Here is a 24,004-nt window from a genome sequence, read left to right on the forward strand (position 1 = left end):
CTTAGAAAGTTGCTAGAATAACAAAGTTTGTACTAGCATCAATTTTTCTGAAGGGTATGAAGTCTGAAACTCAAATGTTTGTCATTATTTTCTGACTTCAACCCTCAAACATTTGCCAAAAAAACCACAATTTTATGAGAAACAGACCAAAATATGATGCAAAAATCTGGACATTCTGCAAAAATCTGTACAGTTGAGAGGTTGCGGCCCTTGTGGTCCAGTCCCACAATCTAGATTTCAGTTACAAAGTGTAATAAGATAATACGCTTGATGGCAGTAATGGCTACCATTTAGATGTATATGGGTCTTGTTTTTCCCCACTAAAATGTTTGATACTCACTCAGTGTCATCTCTCTCAACCTCTCAGTGCAAAAAAATCTGGACAACGCCAGAAAGAATGGGGGGGGGGGGCAAGGGCCCAAAAATAAGGACATCATTTAAATATTGCTCCTATAAACTTAGAAAGTCGCTAGAAAAACAGGTTTTGCATTATTACATATTTTCTGAAGAATATAATGTCTGAATCTCAGATGTCTGCCATTATTTAGCATTGTTTGGTGACTTCGAAAAACACACATTTTATGAGGTACAAATCAAAAAATATGAGGCAAAACTCTGGACATAATGCCAAAATCTGTACATCTGAAGGGTTTATTCGGTGCTGCCTGTGACTGAATATAAAGCGGGGAAACTGAACCTCACAAATGTATTTGTGGGCTAAGGGTCATAATCATTAACTACTTTGCAAATATAATTGATTTATGTATAATGTGTCTTCGAAAGTCAAATATGTTTATGTGTGTCGTAGAGTAAAGGAGTTGCTGGCTCAGGCGTAATTACAATACTAAACTGACAGATGAATAATTGTAAAGACGGGCTCTATCACAGATGTAACTTTCGGCTCCGCCTTGCTGACACCGTCAGACTGAGACTGTTGCTTAGCGACCACACATACAACATCAACATTTCTTACCATAGTGTGGAAAAATAAAGGCGTCGCAGCCATGGCAAGTTTTGAATTTGAGGTGGGGGACTTCAGTTACAGGGAGCGACTGTCAATGTACGCACTACTGCAGGACAAGCAGCGGGAGATCCGGAAGGTTGGTGCCGAGCAGGGGCGGGACCGGCTATATTTGTGTGCTAATGGCGTTGTGCAGCCTGCCGCGTGACAAGTTCATTGTTTACTTGTTAGAAAATAGCTCGTGGCGCTATTAGTTTTGTTTATTTGCTGTTGTTGCTTGGATTCTATGGAACACGTTTATTCTTTCGTTAAGATAAGAAGTTGCAAAATACACACAGAGTCAGTAGAGCATCAGGAATTGCTTTATTGTATTTTTCGTGTAATAAAAGGCAAGAAGATTATAGACATTGTAGCAGCAGTAGAGTGGCACAGTTACAGACAGACACAAACATGGCACAAGCTAACATTTAGTGTTAACGCTCATGTTGGTGTGATGTACTGTCAGTGGATGGCAGTGAACATCTTTAACCCCATAACATGGTGAGCATAACTTAAGAAGTTCATTAGTCACAGCAACAAGGCTGTAGCCACATAGTGCACTTAAGTACATTTTTACTGAACTACTATCAGAAAATGTATGGTTTATATTCTTAAAAAAAATTAAGAAAATGTATTGTTTTACAGTAGCCAAAAGTATCTGTAGCTGTCTAAAGTATAACCAAAAGCAAAATATGCCTATGACTGTCTGAAAAGTACACACTTGATCTTAGCCAAAAAAAACGAGAAGGAAAATGCCTACTACAGAAATCTGTGCACAGCTTGCTTTCAAATAAACATACTAATATGAAAAAGAAAGTATGTAAATTGCTGTTGGGGCAACAGTTGAAAGTATCCATAGTTCCTTCAGCTTCTAAAAGAACAAGGGTTGGTGTATATTCTTTGAACATGAGGGGAAGCAACAAAATAAGATCGAGAACAAAAAGTAAAATTTTTGATTACACACACGTATACCGACCATCTACTTATTCTATATTTTCTTCTGAAACTGTAAGAGTGGGGTGGTGGAGGCCCGTTGTCCTTACCTTCAATTAACTGTTCCCTTGAAAGCTTATATTTCTATTAATTTGTTATGCAACTACCTTATTCCCACTATTGTAACACAGGGATTGTGACTGAAATTGACCCACTACCTTAAAAGTAAATGTAAATAAGTAAATGACCCATCCCTTCATTTTGTTGTCATTAAGGTGTTGGGGGCCCACCTGAATGGCCTGAAGGACAGACTGTATGGTCCCTATTGAAAATAATGGAGACATAAAGTGCTTTCCACAGGTTACTTAACCCTCTGTTTACATTTTGCAGAGACAGAACGGGATTACTCCTTTTAACTGCTTGATTAGTGCATACAACTGTGATTTTTGCCCTCTGATTTAGGTTTTGCTATTCCCAGATTGACTTTCCTCATAAATATAGACCTGCTTAATGTACACACCATACTGAATGACTGAAATAAGTTTCTACTAACATTTCCAAACACTAAATGTATATGGGTCTGTATAGAAATGATAAAGTGATCTTCTTCTTGACTCTCTGCTTAAATGCCAGTGCAATCACTTGTACTTCTCATTGATTGTGGTATGCAGATAATACAGAGAGTGTATTTGCACTTAATTCCAGAGACACAAGCAAGCTGTGTGTTCACCTGCTGCCAAGCAACAGTGCAGAGACTTTTCTTTATAATGCTGAATCCTTGTGTGTAAATAATTCATCTTTCATAATGTGTGACTATCCTAGTGCCCAAGAAGAAAAGTTGTAGTTATAGGTGTGTGTGTTGGTTAATATTTGATTATTTATTCATTCATTCATGTCTGCACACACATTAATGGAACAGAAAAGAACTTGCCAACTGACTAATTTATTATTTATTTATTTACCGAGAAATTCCGACTGGACACAGGTCCTTTTTCAGCAGATGCCCAGGAAGAAAAGCTGCACATCATAGGTTCATAGATTAGTACTAAGCTAACTGCCCTTGTGAGCCATTTTAAGCCTAGCCAATTAGCCCTTGTGAGACTAAAACCCTGCACCTTGTATTTGTAAGGCAAATACCTTAACCATTAGGCCACCCTCTCAACCTCATGTACATGTACATGATAAATAGAGATACAAAGTTGCAGCAATAGTAAACAACATTACAGGTTGTTGGCTTTAATACAATAACAAGATATTGATTATCAACAGTATATACAGTAAATGTTGCAAGTTAAGATAGTTTCTTGTCATTTATAATATTAGTAACAACGTTGTCAGACAAGATGTTAAAGTATGTAAAGACAAGTAGCTATTTCTGACTGTGGTTAGTAGTGGTGATAGTATAGTTGGGTTAAGAGTCTAAATGGGGTGGTAAGGGTGGGGGTGATAGTCTGGATTAGAACAAGGACAAAGCCAGTGCAAATTTAAATGGAATTTGAGTGTAGTCTTGAAAAGGCTGCTGGAAAGTAGAGTAGTTATAGAGGGTGGAAGATTGTTCCAAAGTTTAGATATGGTACATGAAAACATGCCTTCTCCTGCTGAGTTTTTGGGTTTGATAACAGTGAGTTGATTTTTGCTGCTTGATCTTAGGGGCCTAGCAGGGGTGTAGCTAGGAATTTCAAATTTGTACTCACAGCTCTCAAACTGCTACCCCCTTCCCCAGCCAAGCTACGGCCATTCTCGTAATTCACGGTTCGCTCTTTTAGTGTTGATGAAGAGGCATTCGCTGTAATGCCTCTTCAGTAATATAATATAGATTCACTCAAACTCGGTTCCTTGACTTGAAAATGAAACTGAAAGTCAGTTCTTTGAAAAATGCAACAAGGTAGTTGGGGTAGAGGATTCATGCTTTTGTTTTCTGTAACTAAGGTACAGGTTTTGAGCTTGAGTAAATTACTAACTACCTGCTACCCCTAACTAGGGTGTTTCATTCACACACACACCCCCTACCTACCTCTTAGTGCAAGAAATATGGACAACGCCTAAAATAAACAGGGACAGATATTAAATAATGCCCTCGTGAACTTAGAAAGTTGCTAGAATAACAGGATCTGTGCTAGTATGAGAAAGTTGCTAAAATAACAGGAGTTGTGCTAGTATGAATTTTGCTAAAGGACATGAAGTCTGAAACTCAAATGCCTGTCATTATTTAGCAACTTCAGCCTTCAATGATTTTCTAGAAAATCACAAAATTTATGAGGAACAGACAAAAATATGGGGCAAAAATCTGGACATTCTGCAAAATATGGACAGTTGAGAGGTATGCTACCTAGCTACCGCACACACACACACACACACACCTCTCAACCTCTTACAGCAACAAACCCATAAATAAAAATGAGGCAAAGGCCCAAAAATAAGGACATTTTTTTTTTTAATATTGCTCTTATAAACTTAGAAAGATAATAGAATAGTAGTAGGTCTTGCATTAGTACGGATTTTCTGAAAGGTATGAAATCTGAAACTCAAATGTCTGCCATTATTTTCTAACTTCAGTCTTTAATGATTTGCCACTAATTTGCCAGAAAACCACAGTTTTATGAAAAACGGACCAAAAATGTGATGCAAAAATATAAAATTACCAGACAATACAGCTGGAAACCTGTCAAGGAAGGGACACCATTTTAATATGAGCACTGTTAACTTGAGCAGCTGACAAAATTAAAGAATCTACATGCATTTCTGGAATAAAAGTAATGTATAACTCTAATCATTACAGTTATTTATAATTGTAAGCCCTCCACGTTTTCTTCCAAAATTGCTATTTTGCAGAGGGATTATTAGGGGGAGAGCAACATTTTGAGCCAAAATTGGGGACAATTGAGAGTTTTGGATATTCCTAATTTTATTTGGATATTCCTAATTTTATAAAGCGATTTATTTGCACATACCCAGGGGCGGCTCGTGGCATAGGGCTGCCGGACTGCAAATTCGCGGACTTCGCGCATGCGCATAGACCGAGTCCCGGCTTATCGGTCTATGCGCATGCTCACCGTCCCCATAGGGGGACACAAGGAGCGTCTGTGCACTTTTACAGTGCACAGACCCGCCAGGATTATGGGACGCGTCCGGACTGCAAGAGGAGCAGCAGGGACTCGGGACAGAGCCTTAGGGATCTCGTCGGCGTCGGGAAGGAGCATGTGGATCTCGTGGGTCTTCAGTATTGCGCGGGAAGGATGTATGTACGGACGTTAACTCTGGATGTATTCATTCAGGTAAGGTGCCTTTTAATTTACAATGTTCATTTTTCTTGAGTTTGTGCTTTTTCTTTTTATTTGTGGTGCTTTTACTGGAGTATGTGTATGGTGCTTGTGCTTTACTGGAGTTTGTGTATGTGTATGGTGCTTGTGCTTTACTGGAGTTTGTGTATGTGTATGGTGCTTGTGCTTTACTGGAGTTTGTGTATGTGTATGGTGCTTGTGCTTTACTGGAGTTTGTGTATGTGTATGGTGCTTGTGCTTTACTGGAGTTGTGTATGTGTATGGTGCTTGTGCTTTACTGGAGTTTGTGTATGGTGCTTGTGCTTTACTGGAGTTTGTGTATGGTGCTTGTGCTTTACTGGAGTTTGTGTATGGTGCTTGTGCTTTACTGGAGTTTGTGTATGGTGCTTGTGCTTTACTGGAGTTTGTGTATGGTGCTTGTGCTTTACTGGAGTTTGTGTATGGTGCTTGTGCTTTACTGGAGTTTGTGTATGGTGCTTGTGCTTTACTGGGTGGTGTGGTAGGGAATGCCTCAGGCTTGAACCCTGTACCCTGTATGCAGGTGTTAAAGACTTGAGTTCCCTACCCACCACCATTTGTAAAATTTCAGATTTTACCTCATATTCGATCTGATCTGTTCCTCATAATATCTGTGGTTTGTAAATGTTGCAATGCTTGATATTTGATGGTGTAGTAGTAGCATTGTTGCCTCACAGCTGCAGGTTCTTGGGTTTGATTCTTGGCTGGGGTTCCTTCTTTGTGGGGTCTGTATCTTCTCCCTGTGTTTGTGTGGGTTTGCTTTTGTGCCCTCCCATGTTACAAAGACATGTCTGCATTATTTCTTCCTGGGCCTCTGCTGAAAATTTGTTTATTTGTTCCAAGTCAGACTGTCCTGATTAAAAATGTTAAATAAAATTGATAGGCATTTGAATTTCAGACTTAAGGGTTTCTGAATGTTTAATTCCTTGCGTATTTGATGGTGCAGTGGTAGTATTGTTGCCTCACAGCTATAGGTTTTCTGGTTTGATTCTTGGTTGGGGTGGCTTCTGTGTGGAGTCTCCATCTCCTCCATGTGTTTGTGTGGATTTGCTCTGGTGCCCTGCCATTTTACAAAGACGTGTCTGCAGTTGTAATCCCTGCTGAAAATTGGTTTTGTTCTGTCCGCAGTAAAATTGACAGGCATTTGAATTTCAGACTTCAGGTTTCTGAATGTTTAATTCCTTGCATAATTGATGGTGCGGTGGTAGTATTGTTGCCTCACAGCTATAGGTTTTCTGGTTTGATTCTTGGTTGGGGTGGCTTCTGTTTGGAGTCTGCATCTCCTGCCTGTGTTTGTGTGGATTTGCTCTGGTGCCCTGCCATTTTACAAAGATGTGTCTGCAGTTTTAATCCCTCGTCTCTGCTGAAAATTGTTTTGTTCTGTCCGCAGTAAAATTGACAGGCATTTGAATTTCAGACTTCAGGTTTCTGAATGTTTAACTCCTTGTATAATTGATGGTGCAGTGATAGTATTGTTACCTCACAACTATAGGTTTTCTGGTTTGATTCTTGGTTGGGGTGGCTTCTGTCTGCATCTCCTCCCTGTATTTGTGTGGATTTGCTCTGGTGCCCTGCCATTTTACAAAGACGTGTCTGCAGTATTAATCCCTGCATCTCTGCTGAAAATTGTTTTGTTCTGTCCGCAGTAAAATTGACAGGCATTTGAATTTCAGACTTCAGGTTTCTGAATGTTTAATTCCTTGCAGATTTGATGGTGCAGTGGTAGTATTGTTGCCTCACAGCTATAGGTTTTCTGGTTTGATTCTTGGTTGGGGTGGCTTCTGTGTGGAGTCTGCATCTCCTCCATGTGTTTGTGTGGATTTGCTCTGGTGCCCTGCCATTTTACAAAGACGTGTCTGCAGTTTTAATCCCTGCTGAAAATTGGTTTTGTTCTGTCCGCAGTAAAATTGACAGGCATTTGAATTTCAGACTTCAGGTTTCTGAATGTTTAATTCCTTGCATAATTGATGGTGCGGTGGTAGTATTGTTGCCTCACAGCTATAGGTTTTCTGGTTTGATTCTTGGTTGGGGTGGCTTCTGTTTGAGTCTGCATCTCCTGCCTGTGTTTGTGTGGATTTGCTCTGGTGCCCTGCCATTTTACAAAGATGTGTCTGCAGTTTTAATCCCTCGTCTCTGCTGAAAATTGTTTTGTTCTGTCCGCAGTAAAATTGACAGGCATTTGAATTTCAGACTTCAGGTTTCTGAATGTTTAATTCCTTGTATAATTGATGGTGCAGTGATAGTATTGTTACCTCACAACTATAGGTTTTCTGGTTTGATTCTTGGTTGGGGTGGCTTCTGTCTGCATCTCCTCCCTGTATTTGTGTGGATTTGCTCTGGTGCCCTGCCATTTTGCAAAACGTGTCTGCAGTATTAATCCCTGCATCTCTGCTGAAAATTGTTTTGTTCTGTCCAGTAGAATTGACCGGCATTTGAATTTCAAACTTCATGTTCTTCAGAATACATAGTAGCACAACCTTTTTTTCTAGCAATTTTCTAAGTTTATAAGATGAATATTTTAAATTTGTCCCTATTTTTGGGACTGTATTCCCCCATTATTGGCTTCGTCCAGGTTTTTGTGCTAAGGTTGACAGCTATGGCAAGAACTGAATTCACTGAATATGGACTGTAGAATTATGCATATTTACTGATAAAGGTGCACTGTAGAATTGTGCATATTTACTGATAATGGTGGACTGTAGAATTGTGCATATTTACTAATAATGGTGGACTGTGGAATTGTGCATATTTACTAATAATGGTGGACTGTAGAATTGTGTATATTTACTAATAATGGTGGACTGTGGAAGTCTGAGTAGACTTGGTTATGATAAATGTTCTCAACTGGGCAGTTTTGCCATTATGGGTGCATATGTTTTGTTTCATTGCTTACTGGAAAAATGTTCAAAACAAATTTAAAACACCCTCTAACAAGTGTACTGTATTGTACAAGGAATATAATTTTAGTACAATGAGGAAGGTGTATCAAAGAGCACATGTATGTTTCATATGCAAGGGGCCTATGATTGAAAACAGCCCAAAATTAATCTTTATCTGCCACTGGCAAAATGTATTTTCTTTGAATGTGGGTTTCAATGCTGTTTCAATGAATGTGAGTTTCAAGGGCAGAGAAGTTTTAATGCTAAGTTTTCATTGTGAGACTGCATTGCTTTGTTTAACAGATTACTTAATGTTTGTGCTGTAAAATACAAAATAAAACTTTCAAATGAAGTCCAATCATTGAAGTAAAGCAGTATGCACATTAGTGTTTATGGTAAATGGAGTGAAATAGCCAAGTAATGGTTAATTGGAATGGCTGCAGAGGCTCCAGTTCAACCATTATTTTGTCAGGGGGGGAAGGGCAGCAAACTCAGACAGGCCCAGCTGAACTATACCTCCCAACTGTCCAGATTTTCAAAGAATGAATAGATTTTTGCTTCTTATTTTGGTTTGTTGTTCATAAAATTTGTAGTTTTAATTCCTAAATGATTTGCCAGAAGTCACTAAATAATAAGTTTCAGACTTCATAACCTTCATAAAATGCATGTTAAAGTAAGAGCCGTTCTATCAACTGTCTCAATTTATACAAGAGCAATTTTAGTACTGTTAATATGTGCCCCAATATATTTGGCCTTGTTCAGATTTACTGCATTAACAGGTTGAGAGGTACATGCAAATAAATTGCTTTATAGAATTAGGCATAGCCAACCTCTCAACTGTCCCCAATTTTTGGCTCAAAATGTTGCTCTTCCCCTAATAATCCCTCCATAAAATAGCAATTTTGGAAGAAAACATGGAGGGTTTACAATTAAGAAATAACTGTAATAATCAAAGTTATAGATTACTTGAAATGCATGTAGATTCTTTTATTTTGTCAGCTGCTCAAGGTAGCAGTACTAATATTAAAGTGTCCCTTCTTTGACAGGTAGAAGCTGTATTGTGTGTCTATTTTATATTTTTGCATCACATTTTTGGTCCATTTTCATAAAATTGTGTTTTTGGCAAATTAGTGACAAATCACTAAAGACTGAAGTTAGAAAATGACAGACATTTGAGTTTCAGATTTTATACCCTTCAGAAAATTCATACTAATGCAAGACCTATTCTATTATCTTTCTAAGTTTATTAGAGCAATATTTAAAAATTGTCCTTCTTGTTGTGCCTTTGTCCCACTTCTGTGTATGGCTTTGTCCAGATTTCTTGCTCTTGAAGTTGAGAGGTATGACAAATGTGTCAGGGCCATCACAGTCAGCCAGAGAGATTTCAAATTGTGACATGCTTGTTGCACCCCACTCCCCCATGTAGTGACTCTGGATGTGTCCAAGCAAGGCAAGGAGTAGTTGTATCTACCTTGGATGGGGAGGACACACTGCATAAGTACTACAGTGGCTTTTCATCTGTCCTTGATTTTGCAGAATGGTCTGGTTTCTGTCATATTTTGTACTGTTGATTTATGCTTATTACTCAAAGTGCCTGTTGCTCTGTGTTTAAGTAGCAATGCTTTAATGACCATAAGGTAAGCTTGTCTGACATCGTAAGATGCAAGTAAGCTTTAATAAGCATACTGTTAAAGAATTGCCAACATTGAAAGCCTTTCTGTTGTTGCCATGCAGAGAATACTTGACTAGATAATGTATAAGCCTTGGGTATTAAAGGACAGGATTCCATTATTTTAAAAAGCTCATTACACTTGTTGGAGACTTCCAGTCATCTCTACAGGCTTTACCCGTAAACTAAACAGAATGCCAATCATGTGTGGTCCATAACCTGTACAGTAATCCTTTAAGCAATGTATCTTGAGCTTGTTTCTTGTTTGCTTTTCATTTTTACTTTTATCATGTTTTCCCCATGAAACGTTGTCAGGCAGCAAGTCTTTTTTGGATAAGAAACATTTTTACAAGTGGGGGCATCACATAGATTTCTACTTTCAGCATGTTGCTTGGTACTTTAATAAAGCTGAATATATTATAATTAGAACTGCAGTGCAAGGAGAAGTAGTTTGAGTTGAGTGCTTCTGGTTTTTCTTATACTTGATTTTGACTGGCATTCCAGTAATGTATTTAAAAAGTAATTTATTTTTTCATGCCTCACAACCTTTTGTTTCCATCTAGATATTAAGTAAGCTGTCATGCAGCCAATGCATTGAAATATTTTTATTCTTCTACACTTATTTTTGTCTTGATTGGACTTTCATAATGATGGTTTGCCACCAGGGGCAGCGTATTTAATTAAAGTTAGTTTTTTTGTGGTTTTGTGCATAGCTCCTCCCCTTTATGGTTGACCACACCCCTTCCCTTTGACCCCGCCCATTCAGCGTCTCCTGCAGCCCCCCTGTGATTTGAAGTCACCAGCCGCCACTGCACATACCTCTCAACCTCTTAATGCAGGAAATCTGGACAAGGCCAAATATATTGGGGGAACATACAAACAGTACTAAAAATTGATCTTGTATAAACATAAGACAGTTGATAGAATAACAGGTCTTGCTTTAGCATACATTTTTCTGAAGATTATGACGTCTGAAACTTAATGTCGGTCATTATTTAGTGACTTCATTCCTAAATGATTTGCCAGAAAAGTTTTATTTTGCATTTTACAGCATGAACACCAATAAATATCTGCTAAACAAAGCAATGCAGTCTCACAATGAAACTAGATTTAGCATTAAAACTTCTCTGCCCTTGAAACTCACATTCATTGAAACAGCATTGAAACCCACATTGAAAGAAAATACATTTTGCCAGTGGCAGATAAAGATTAACTTTGGGCTGTTTTCAAATCATAGGCCCCTTGCACATGAAACATACATATGCTCTTTGATACACCTTCCTGGTTGTAATAAATTATATTCCTTGTACAAATCGGTATAGTTGAAAGAGAGTGTTTTAAATTTATTGTTTTGAACATTTTTCCAGTAAACAATGGAACAAAATGCATGCACCAATAATGACAAAACAGCCCAATTCAGAACATTTCCATCATAAAACTCTACTCATACTTCTACAGTCCACCAGTATCAGTAAATATGCACAATCTCTGAACTAGTAAAAGCCATCTACATAATTCCACATTAAAGAAATCTGTAACTAATGAAGAGGCTGCTGCTAGCAAACAGCTTTATATTTCATGGTTTCATCTACAAATAAAGTGCCTGTTGCCCTTGAGGAATACATTGCCTATGTTGCATTAAAAAAAATGATACGCTAGTAATATTGCAATAGGGAATGGATGGCAAACTGATAACAGGTTCATAGTTACTACTAGATATCTTCACCAAAAAGGACTACAGCGTCCACCCCCCTTTACAACACAGTACAATATCAGCAATGCATTTACCTACTGTGGGAGAAGAACCCACAGCCTTCTGCAGCAAAAGCAAGTACACTACCTGTTGTGCTATTAACAGTACAATCAGACTCAGCATAAGCAGCACTAAACTTCAGTTCCCCTGCAGCTCTCAGCTCCTTGTAAAATGTACTCGACACTTAGCTGTATCTCTGAACTTTGCAGCACAAGAAATCTGGAAAAAGCCAACATTTACTGAGGGGGGGAGGGGACAAAAGCCCAAAAACCAGGGACCCATTTTAAACATTGCTTGTATAATTTTGGAAAGTTGCTAGAATAAAATGCTGTGTTACCACCATGCATGTCTTGAACCAGAACCATATGCGCTACAGTCAGTGCAACATACCACTATTCTAAATCAGCAGGTTGAACAATAGGAAGACTGAAACTTAATGGCTATCATTTAGATAGCTCTCAACCTCTTAGCACAAAAAAAAACTAGAAGAAAAGCCAATAATGAGGGAATACAAATTCAGTTATCAGGTTTGTGGTCTGCACTGCAGTGGCAGAACAGGTAGCTTACTTCCTTCTAAGTTGGGAACTGCTGATTGAGGGCTCAGTGTCTGTTATTCTAAAAGTGTATTAATTCTGGTTTAAGCACTTGGGCTTCAGGCCAGTTATTTTACATTAAAAGGGTCCATGGTCTGCACTCTTGTGGGAGAGAGGCTGGACTCTGCCCTTCAGAGCTGGGAATTTCTGGTTAAAGGCTTATAGTGCCTGCATATCTGAACTGCTTCTTACTGAAATTGGTAAACCTTGTTTGCTGTAGCATAGACTAGATCCAGGCCTGCTGAATCTAGCTTTGTTTGTATAACTTGAGCACTAATCCTGGCATTCTTTAAAGTATTCAATTGTATTTATTACTTCTTTGTAGTAACTTGATTAACGTGTAGCTATCATTCTAAGTCTTTTGGATTAAGCACTTGGGCTTCAGTCCAGTTGTTTTACATTAGAAAGGTTTGTGGCCTGCACTGTGGTGGCAGGACAGGTAGCTTACATCCTTCTAAGTTGGGAACTGCTGATTGAGGGCTCAGTGTCTGTTATTCTAAAAGTTTATTAGTTCAGGTTTAAGCACTTGGGCTTCAGGCCAGTTATTTTACATTAAGAAGGTTCGTGGTCTTCACTCTTGTGGGAGGAGAGGCTGGACTCTGCCCTTCTGAGCTGAGAATTTCTGGTTAAAGGCTTATAGTGCCTGCATATTTGAACTGTTTCTTACTGAAATTGGTACACCTTATTTGCTGTAGCATAGACTAGATCCAGGCCTGCTGAATCTAGCTTTGTTTGTATGCTTGTTGTTTGTTTGCTTGTTATTTCCCTGAAACGCTAATTCCACCTAAAACGCAGCTTTTCAGTGCTTCTGTGGATCCCTAGTGATATCTGCATTGCTTACTGTACTTATTTCCTTGTTTCACTTGAAAGAAAGTTACTGTTTGTCATTTTTGCTTTTAAGTTACCTGTAACACATTGCATTTAAGATACCTGGCACTTGCTCACTAAAGCAATTATATAAGTCAGCACTAAAAAATTAAAAGCACTACACCCTCGCAAACTCCCCTTGAGTACCTTGTTCCCCACTGGCCCTTTTTTTCAATTATAAAGGAATTCCCAATACTATTCTAGCATGTCCAAAGGTCAGTTGTCAATCTCCTCTCCGGTCCAGCTGGTGAATCTGGGAATCTTGAGGCAATGTTACAACTGCCTCATGTACACAGACAACCCTCTCCTCCTCCCAACAAATTCCAACACATGTGAGAGATGCAACCATATAGCCATACTGGAGGCTAAGCTCTCTCAACTCAGTACTAGCAAAACCAGTCAGGAGGAGAAGGAAACCACACTCACTACAATTCCAGTCTCACATAGACCTACCACGACAGCAAACCAAACACATAAACTCACAAAAACATACTCGGAGGCTCTAAATAAAAATCTGCCTAAGCAGCAGAGACCTCCAAAGCAGACACCCAAGCAACCGCTACCCCAAAACAAAACACGTGCAACACATAGCTCACAAAGCCAGTGTGCCGAACAGTCACAGCCCTTAAGGCTAAACAACACACCTGATACACTTGTAATAGGTGACTCTATCGTCAGGCACACTGACGTCCTACTCACCAGGCTGAACAAGGAGAAGGTCACAGTGAGCTGCCTGTCGGGCGCTAGGATCCGCCACATAACACAAGCACTCAGGTCACTCCAAGGCAAAGGCAAGTACAAATATGACTCAGTCATTGTCCATGCTGGTGTGAATGACCTGAAATGTACCTCCCTGGACTACATGAAAAGAGACATAGAGGAGCTCTCTGAGCATGTATTCCAGGCTGGTATGACCCTGACCTTGAGTAGGCATCTTACCCTCACCAAGAATGATGCCACAATATGAAGACAAGATGATCAATTTCAACAATTGGCTTAAGTATTGGTGTCATTCAAAGGGGATCCAATGCCTGTCAGCCTGGGATGACATGCTTGACAAGCCACGATGCTTCGCTAGGGACAGCTTGCACATGTCACCCCTGGGCTTTCGGACATTGGCAAAGGCTCTTGCTACCCCCATAGTGCCTTTTTTAGGCAAGGCTCAAAAGACAAACCCACCTCCATAGGTATCACAAGGGATAAGAAACTAAGAGTAATGCTACTCAACGCCAGAAGTCTAAACCTCAAAATGCACGCATTCGAAACTCTCCTTAGCATGGAGAACATTGATATCTGTGCAGTAACAGAAACCTGGTTCAAGGCTCCCGAGAGCACCCCAGCACTACCATGTTATACCTCATACCATGCTTTTCAGCCCCAAAATTTGGACCAAACCACAAAAGGAGGGGAGTATCAATATTCGTCAAAGATAACCACACCTCCAGGTTGGTGGCACAGCACGAAGCATCAGAGACTATCCATGTGCAACTAACAGTGGGAAAAACTGCCTTCCAGTTTATAGCCTTCTACAGACCACCCTCCCAAACCCAGGAACCCCACTCGGCCTTCCTGAGAACACTGGAAAATATGAAGGTGTCTCCAAACACCATTATATTGGGCGGCTTCAACTACCCAAACATAGACTGGGAGCATTACTCTAGCTCCAACACCCTAGCCCAAAGGTTCCTAGAATTTATAAACTCAAATGCTATGGAACAACTTGCTACCACTCCCACAAGAGGGGAAAACATACTGGACCTGATCATCACCAACATGGGGACTCTATGCTCCAGACCAGAAGTGTATCCCTCACTGGTAAGATCAGACCATAAACTAATCTCACTAGATATTCACATCCCGACTCCACCCCCTGCCCTGAAAACCACAGTGAAAAACTTCTCTAAAGCAAATTTCACACTCATCAAAATCGAAGTGGAATCCTTCAAAGCCCCCGGGCCTGTGGAAAATACGGCCCAGAACGCAGAATCCTTTATAAACACATTCTATGAACACCTTCAGGAATGCATGGATCATGCAATCCCAAATAAAACCAAGACCCAATCCTCCAAAGGCAGGCGTCCTGTCTGGTGGACCCCAGCCATAAACAAACTATACAATAGAAGGAGGAAGCTACTACATGATAGAGCAAAATCCCAAAAAGGGAAGGCATCTCTGATGAGTATTAGCAAAAAACTACGGGCACTCATAAAATCGTCTAAGGCCAGCTTCGAGAGAAAAATTGCACAGGACACTAAGGATAATCACAAGGCTTTCTTTAGTTATGTTAGGAACCTGGGTGGGAATTCCCAGATATGCTCAGAACTAGTCCAAGATGACAAAAAATACACCAAACCCACAGACATTGCCAACATCCTAGCTGACAGGTTCAACGCAAACTTCTCCCCCCTCCCCACCAAAAGGGCAAATATCTATCCCAGCAGAGTGCTGCCCCGCTGACATCTCAGATGCTCAGGTAAGAGCTGCCCTCTCCAAAGCAAAAAACACAGCATCAATGGGACCAGACAGTGACCCGGGATGCGTCCTACATGAACTCCAAGAAGAGCTAAACCCAAACATAAAACTACTGTTCAATCTCAGCCTTGCTACAGGATATATACCCAAAGAGTGGCGTACAGCAACAGTGGTCCCTCTCCACAAAGGTGGTGCCTCAACGGATCCTGGAAACTATCGCCCCATAAGCCTGACTAGCTTGGTCTGCAAAGCTATGGAAAGGATCACCATGGACCGCATAAATAAAGATATTGGGGACCTACAGACACTGGATCCTACCCAGTTCGGCTTTGTTAAGGGCAGATCCTGCCTCTTAAACCTGGTTGATTTCTTTGAAACAGTCACCAAGGCCATTGACGAGGGGAAGGTGGTCCACACATCCTACCTGGACCTCGCAAAAGCCTTCGATACAATACTCCACTCGGGCATTATAGATAAGCTCACCAGCTTAAATATAAACCCCTATGTCACTAGATGGGTTGCAAACTGGCTCAAGGACAGAACCCACATGGTTAGAATTGCTGGAGCCATGTCAGACTCCAAACCAGTTACAAGTGGCGTCCCACAAGGCTCAGTCCTGGGACCTCTCTTGTTTGGTATATATTTCTCGGAGGTACAGGCCAACACAGAAGGACTGTGGCTGACCAAGTTCACAGATGACTGCAAACTGGGCACCATAATCGACTCTCCAGCCGACACAAGCATCCTCCAAAAGGGCCTCATAGAATCAGACAACTGGTGCCAGAGCCATGGCCTCAAGCTAAACGCCAAAAAGTGTATAGTCATGCCCTTTGGCAAAAACAAAGTGCCCACAAATTACCACATAGGTGGTAATTCATTAAGTACAGAAGAAGTAATTAGGGACCTGGGGACCCAAGTTGATAGCAATCTCTCATTTGACAACCACATGGCCAAAGTGGTTAGAAAAACATTTTATATAGCCCACTTACTCATGAAGGGATTCACATCTAGATCAGGGGAGGTCATCGTGCTTCTTTACTCATCCCTCATCAGGCCCATAATTGAGTACAATGCCCCTTTTGGGATGTACCTTACCAGACACCTGCAGCAACTGGAAAGACCCCAAAAGTACCTCACCAAGAGGATCAAAGGGCTCAAACAGATGCCATATGCTGCCCGGTTAAAGAAACTCCAGCTCTACTCAGTGGCATACCACCTGCTCAGAGGCGATCTGTGCCTGACGTATAAAGCCATGTCCAACCCGGAATTAATGGACATGCTGCACCTCAGAAAATCCAAATCCCATAGAGCTACGCGCTCGAGAGACTTGAACCTCAGCACTGAAATAAATAGGACATGCTGGAGGGACAGATTCATAACCCAGAGGCTCCCTTCACTCTGGAATAAAATCCCAGTCCATTTTAGGCAGAGTCCCTCATTGACTCTCTTCAAGAGGAATCTTGATGAGTGGATGGGAGATCGTAGGTTTACCCCGGGTATCACTTCTGTGTCACTGTTAGACAGAGGCACAGTATACTAACCTCGAAAAAGGGCATAGCAAAATTAATTTAAAATGGGTGGCGAAAGCCAAACACACTCTGGCTGGGCTTATAAATGCCCTAGGGCAGATAGTATGAACCTATGAACTTCACACCTTAGCACAAAAAAACCTGGACAAACAACAAAAACAATAATGGAAGAATCTGTACATTTCCCCAACATTCAGTATAACAAAAAAATATTTCTCCTGTTGCAGAAACTGGTGACCTGCAGAACAAGATCTTTGAAGTGTTAACAGTTCTTGGGTTGCAATGCTAGCTCTGACCCCTCAGGAAGATCTTGGGCAGGGTGTGCCAGTGTTCATTGCATAGGACTAGAGATGACAATCTTTACAAAAGCCTGGACGCTTTATATTTTCTTTGGCTTGAGTTGTAAAATAACTCTGAATAGTTTATAAATGGCTCTGAGGGGAAAGTTTATGATCATCATTCAGGGATAAAATACCAGCACACCTGCTACAGAAGATGTTTAAGATACTTGTGTTCCACACTGCTGCTATCATGACTCTCAATTTTTCAGATTTTCACAGAATGTCCAGATTTGTGCTTCACATTTTTGGTCTGTTTTTCATAAAATGTATGTTTTTCTGGCAAATCATTTAGTATTGAAGTCATTAAATTATGACATTTAAGTTTCATGCTTTATATTATTCAGAGAATACATGCTAACATAGATCATATGATTCTAGCAAACTTCTAAGTTTGTAAGAGCAGTATTTTAAATATGTCCATATTTTTTGTGCCTTTGTCCCCCATTATTTTAGGCTATGTCCAGAATTATATTGAGAGCTGGAGCGGTATGGCTGATATTGTATCTCAGTGGGATAGGAAAACATCATCACTTCCATATGTTTAGCATGACCAATACAAAAAGGCTTGAAATGGATTCTGGGAAGGAGAAAATAAAACACTAAAACATGATCTCATTAATATGTCAGGTCCCATGACAGCCACGTTGTGGAAAACATATTAAAATCTTTTAAGAAGAACCTAGAGTTATTTTAATCCATTAAAATGACTGAAAAAACAAAGATATAATGAAAAACACACATTTTTGAGTTAAGCTGTGGAGTTTTCCTTTAAAGGCGTGCAAAGGGAATTTTAACATCATATGATGCAATTGTCATAATGAACCACATTAACTTGAAAGCATAATTACAACATATTGTGAAAAGTGTTTTCTTCTTTGAAAAATAATGATATATAAAAACATTACTAAGGTACTCTTCACAACTTGGTAATTCTCATTCTTAAAATACTCAATCGATATGTTTTTTTGGCGGTAAACTCTGACAACTGAAAAAAAATTAAAAATGAACAGTAGTGTAACCAGTTGTACTTACACACACACACACACACACACACACACACACACACACACACACACACACACACACACACACACTTACCTGTTAATCCCTTAACGATAATCCATTTGTTATTAGCCATGCACATTTCCCGCTCATACACAAGAACCCTTTACCTGATAATCCGTTCACCTTCCACAGCGATAATCCATTTGTGATTAGCTATGCACATTTCCCGCTCGCAGCCAGCCAGCCGGACATGACGTGATGTAATTCCGACTGGCTGGTATGTGAGCTCAATTCCAACTGGCTGGTATGTAAATATAACTTAAAGGAGCCACGCTGTTTTTTTTTATTAAAAAAGCTACCCCCTCTTCTAAATAAGTTGTACTGAAATCAGTACAGTGCATACGCCTCCTGACATCCCTAGGGCCTAGTGGGGTGAAATGGTTGGAAAAGGGTTTGAAGGGAAGGGATGTTAAGGGGATGTTTAATAAGTTTATGAGCGAGGGTGAGTTGATTAAAGTGAAGGAATTGTGTGAGTTCTAGCCTGTTTAGTTCTTTAAAGGAGATACAGTGATGGCTATGGTAGGAGGTTCCAGTGGCAAATTTAGCAAATTTGATGTAACAAGCATCCAGCTTGTGTAGGTCTGTCTGTTTAAGGTTGGTAAGTATGGGGGATGCATAGAGTTAGGGAGAAGATTAGCTGGGAATTGGCTATGGAGATTCTAGTCGCCTTGGTTAGGAATTGGCGGCTTTGATATAATGCACCAAGTTTCTTGTGAACTTTTTTTATTGTGAGAGATATGTGGGCTATGTCAAATATGTAAAATCTAAGTTTGTAGTCTATTTCCACACCAAACAATTTTGTGTGTTCTGATGGCAATAATGTTGAAGTGGGGGTGTTTTGAGTGGCTTTGGAAGTTTGAAACAGGAGAAGTTTTGTTTTATTTGGGTTGAGTAGGAGCTGAGCATTGGATAGCCAGCTTTCTACAGAAGAGAATGATTCCTGTGTGATTTGTTTTAGTTCTGGCAGAGTGGGGGCAGAGCAGATGAGATTAGAGTCATCTGCGTACTGAATAAGAGATGCATGTGTGGTGGCAGCATGTAGGTTGTTAGTGAAAAGTGAGAATAACAGATGGCCAAGGATAGACCCTCGGGGAACTCCGAGAGTAACTGTGAGGTGAGGTGATATGTTATCGTCCCACGTTACTGATTGCTGGCATCCGTGTAGATAGCTGTGGAACCAGTTGCAGGCTGGTTGTGAGAAGGAGAGGTTGGGGAGAGTAGAGAGTAGTAGCTCATGAGATACCATGTCAAATGCCTTTGAGTGATCTAGAAATACGGCAGTAGAGAAGAGGCCATTGTTTTTGTGATGAAGTATAGTGTTGGCGAAGGAGAACAGAGCGGAGGTAGTACTGTGATATGGCCTGAAACCATGTTGGGTTTTGGAGAGGAGATTATTAGCTAGGAGGTAATTGGAGACCTGGGTGTTGATACATTTTTCAAGTATCTTGGAGAGAGGGGAGAGGATAGCAATGGGGCAGTAATTGGAGAGGTTGGTGGAGGGGTGCCTTTGTGGAGGGGAATGATGTGGGATATTTTCCATATTGAGGGAACATAGCCGTCTGTTATGGAACAGCTGATTAGAATTGAAATTGGGTAGGCTAGTGTATCAGATGCAATTTTCAAGTATTCAAAGGGGAGGTTGTCAAGTGCGAGTTTGGTGGGTTTAAGTTTTGACCATAGTCTTTTTATGTTGGAGGTAGGTGCTGAGGTGAAGAAGAAAAGAGGAGTGGGGGGTTTAGGGTTAGGAGTTGGGGAGGCTGTTATAGGGAAGTGTTGTTTGTTTAGAGATGTTATAGTTTCAGTGAAGTGTTTGTTGAAGGATTCAGCAATACTGCTGGAGGAGGGGGGAATGGACGGTTGGGGGGCATCAACCTTCCCTGGGTGGAGGATGTTGTTAATAGTGGACCAGAATTGCTTAGGGTTGTGGTTGGTAGAGTTTAGGGTGGATTGTAGAGGGAGTTGTCTAATTGTATTTGCTTTTTGGCTTTATTGTGCAGTTCAAGGAATGATTGCCTGAGTTATTTTTTTGTTAGTTGCCAGTGCTCCCAGGCCTTATCTCTGGATTTCATTAGATTTCTGATGGTCTTTTGTAACCATGGAGCACACCTAGATCTGACTTTGGCATTTCTTACAGGAGCATGGGTGTTTAGGATGGAGAGGAAGGTACTGTTGAAGAAGTGGACAGCCTCATCTAGGTTGAGGTATTTTAGTGGTGACCAGTTAATTTTTTGCAGGGAGGAGTTGAAGGAGTTGGGGTTGAAGTTGGACTTGTTCCGTATTTGCCTGTGGATAATGAGCTTCAGACTGTTTATGTGGTGCCGAATTAGGAAAGTGGGGGAGTGGTCACTAAGACTGTCAGGTAAGCAGCCTGCTAGGTAAGAGTGAGGGGCTTTGTTGACTAGGATCCAGTCAAATAAGGTATAATTGTTAGGGTTTTTGTTGATTCGGGTAGGAGATTGAATGAGTTGAGTGAACCCATGGAGATTAAGGTGAATGGTTGGGAGACTGTTATTACAGGATAGCCAGTTGATGTTAAAGTCACCAAGAATAATGGTTTCCTTGTGTAGAGATAGAGTAGCCCGGCTCAGGAGATTTTTTAGGGGTGTAATATTTTGCCCTGGTGGGAAATAGCATCCTATGATATTATTTTGTTTGGGTTTAGTTTGAGATTAGCATAAAGGATTTCTTCATTGTTGTGGTGAGGGGCAGATGAGTTCAGAAGTTGAATATTGAGATGGTGTTTAAATATCAATGGTATACCACCTCCTTTTTTGGACAATCTGCCTATGCGAAGGATGTATTCAGGTGGAAGTATTTCTGACCTTTTGATGTGAAGTTTGAGCCAGGTTTCAGTTAGGAAGAGAATATCTGGGGAATATATGCTTATGCTGGCATGTAGCTCTTGAATTTTATTGCATATGCTTCTGATGTTTAGGGACATTATAAGTAGGTCTGTTGTTTTCTTGTTGGCTAGGAGTTGAGTTGTGAGGGGGGGTTGCTTGGACTAGGGTTTGTGGTTGGGTTGGATTAGGGATGACCAGGGTTTGGATGGATGTCTCCAGCGAGGGCTATTTTGTAGAGGGTGTTTAGGATATGTTTTATATACATAGTAAATTGCTTATGATATCTTAGGGATATTTTATTTTTGAGTGTGTTAGGTGTTTGGTAATGGAGTGTGTGTATTGGGAGGATGGTTTTGGTGGCAGGGTTGTGTAGTTATAGTGTAAATGTTTGAGGGAGGGTGTTGAGAGAGTACAGTGGAAGTTGTTGGGGCATGTGACTGTGGTGCCTTGGTAGGATGTAATGTGAGGTAGAACTATGCAGGTTAGGATTGTTATTATATTAGGCAGTAGCATGATTGTGTTGGATGTAGGGGGAGGGGGTGAATAGTGGTGTAGCCTAATAGCTGGAAATTAGAGGTGGGATTAAGGCTAAGAATAAATGTAGAGGTACTGGGGGCTGGTGGGAATAGGGGCAGGGAGCGGAGCAGAGTGAGCGTAACGAACGGAGCGGGCTAACCCCCCTCCTAGGCTAAAGATTGCAGGGTAAGTGTCTAAATAGCCACATTTTTAGGAGTTATTAGAATCTAGTAGGGAAAAACAATCTATAGACCTGATTTCAGCTGTGTCCTTTCTGAGTAGATACCTAGTTTGAAGCAGACAGCAAGTGGCAGTTTAAGTACCTTTTTGCCTCTATTTTACAAGTGGGCAATTCCAGTGTATCTATTGGATTACCTTTTTTCGCCTAGAGCTTTATCTTGGTTTACTGATAACTAAAAAGAAAAAGTTAACTGGGAAAGGTATTTACAGCAGATGGGAATGGGGGTGCAGCTGCCATCCCTAGCCATAGCTGTAGCCGACAAACTTTTAAACCTTGGCTACAGACTCAGCTGTGTAAAGGCTGAGTCATGTAATTAGTACTAGTGTGCAGCAGCCTCTGTCTTGCTTCTTAAACTGTCCAGTTTTATTGAGTTAACTGTAATTTATCAGATTTAGACTTCAGCAACATTCCTTCATATTATATTTGTGTAAGTCATACTGCAGTCTAAATCTTTAGTCAACATTGTTTCTTGGTGTAATGATCTAGTGTTGAATACCTAAATAAAAAGAGCGTGGTATTATTTATGGCATGAATTGGAGTCTCTGGCTGCAATCCCAAGAAATTTGTTAAGTGTATGCTCCCAGCTGCGGGCGTCTTGTTAGCAATCAGTTTTCCATTTAGTTGGATATGGTATCTTAACATCATCTCATCTGGTTTCTAATTATTACTTCCTTAAAGAAAGCTGTTTTTTTTGTTGGGGATGGCATTTGTCCATTACAGTAGTCAGTACTACTACTTGGGCATCTGGAGGTGGAGTTGAAGTTAGTCATTTCCTAAGTGTGATAAAGAAGGGTGGTTCTGATGACCAGTTCATTGACCTTTGTCACCCACTTTCTAAGTTTAACTAAGCTTTTAATGGGGGTATGTTTCACTCTTCTCTGGTTAAAAAAGTCCATAGCAAACACTGACTACGCCCTAGATAAATTAGTGGCCAGATTCAGAATAGCTTCTCCATCACATTGTCTATCTATCTATCTATCTATCTATCTATCTAGTTTATTTATTTATGTATGTAAGTATGTATTTATTTATTTTATTGCCATTTGTTTACTGGGATAGTTTGACTGGGTCACAAGAGCCTGTTTTAAGCAAAGGCCTGAGGAGGAAAGCTCCAGTTTCTAAAGTTAAGTTACATAGCATGTTGGTAAAACACATAGTTATTTACAGTGTCATAGACAGAAGGAAAACAACACAAATATTAGTGTGAGAAGAAGGAGAAGAGAAAGAATAAGAAAAATGTCAACTTATAATTTTAATTTGAAGCATGATTACAAATTTTGCTAAGTATATTTCATTATCTAAAGAGTAATGGCAGTGTTTGGAAAGTATTGCTTTTATTTTATAAATATAGAGCAAGGAGATGAAGAGATGGTAGGAGAGGTTGACCAAGGAGAGGTTAGTGAGGATAGTGGAGCTTCATATGACAGAGTCAAGACTTTGATAAATGGCCTTATAAATTGTATAAAGGAACAATGATTGTTTTATAATCTAATAGCCTGTGGGACAGAATTGCATTTTTGGTAACTGAGGAAGAGTAGGGGCTGTTTGTAGCTGATGTTTGAGGTTTATTAATGCTGAGGAGTTTCTTCTCATATGAACAACAGGGTCTATTTGGGTGATATGCATTAAAATAGACTTTAATGCTGGGCAGTCCAGGGGATTCTAAATGATATTGTGGATCATAACTAATTGTGCAAAGATGCTGGGTTGGTACGAGCCAGTTCATGATTTTAAGGGCTTTGCTGTGATGTGTGTAAAAGTCTTTCGGCTTTTTTATGGTTAGGGGTCACCACAGCGGAACTCCGGTCCACTCATGATTGGCAGTGGATTTTTACGGTGCCGAGTTGCCAGCCCAATGCCCAACCTTCAAAGAAGGTACACCATTCATGCACACACCTACCTGCATGTCTTTATACGTCACTCGACCACGAGGAGGACACGCAGATTACACACAGAAGGCACTCCAGCCGAGAAACGGGAGAACTTCTTGCTGCGAGGCGACGA

At 40.3% G+C, this 24,004-nt stretch overlaps 1 protein-coding gene across 1 annotated transcript in view; it reads left to right on the forward strand.

Moving 5' to 3' along the window:
• Positions 1–990: 990 nt before the first annotated feature.
• TEX47 (testis expressed 47) overlaps positions 991–24,004 on the forward strand; it is an 844,245-nt gene continuing 821,231 nt past the window's right edge. The window contains exon 1 of the mRNA XM_044068795.1: positions 991–1,100. Coding sequence (XP_043924730.1) covers positions 1,005–1,100 — 96 coding nt within the window. The 5' untranslated portion in view covers positions 991–1,004. The remainder of the gene's footprint in view (positions 1,101–24,004) is intronic.

This window comes from Protopterus annectens, chromosome 4.part0 (assembly GCF_019279795.1).
Source record: "Protopterus annectens isolate FY-2018-M chromosome 4.part0, PAN1.0, whole genome shotgun sequence".
Classification (NCBI taxonomy): Eukaryota; Metazoa; Chordata; order Ceratodontiformes; family Protopteridae; genus Protopterus; species Protopterus annectens.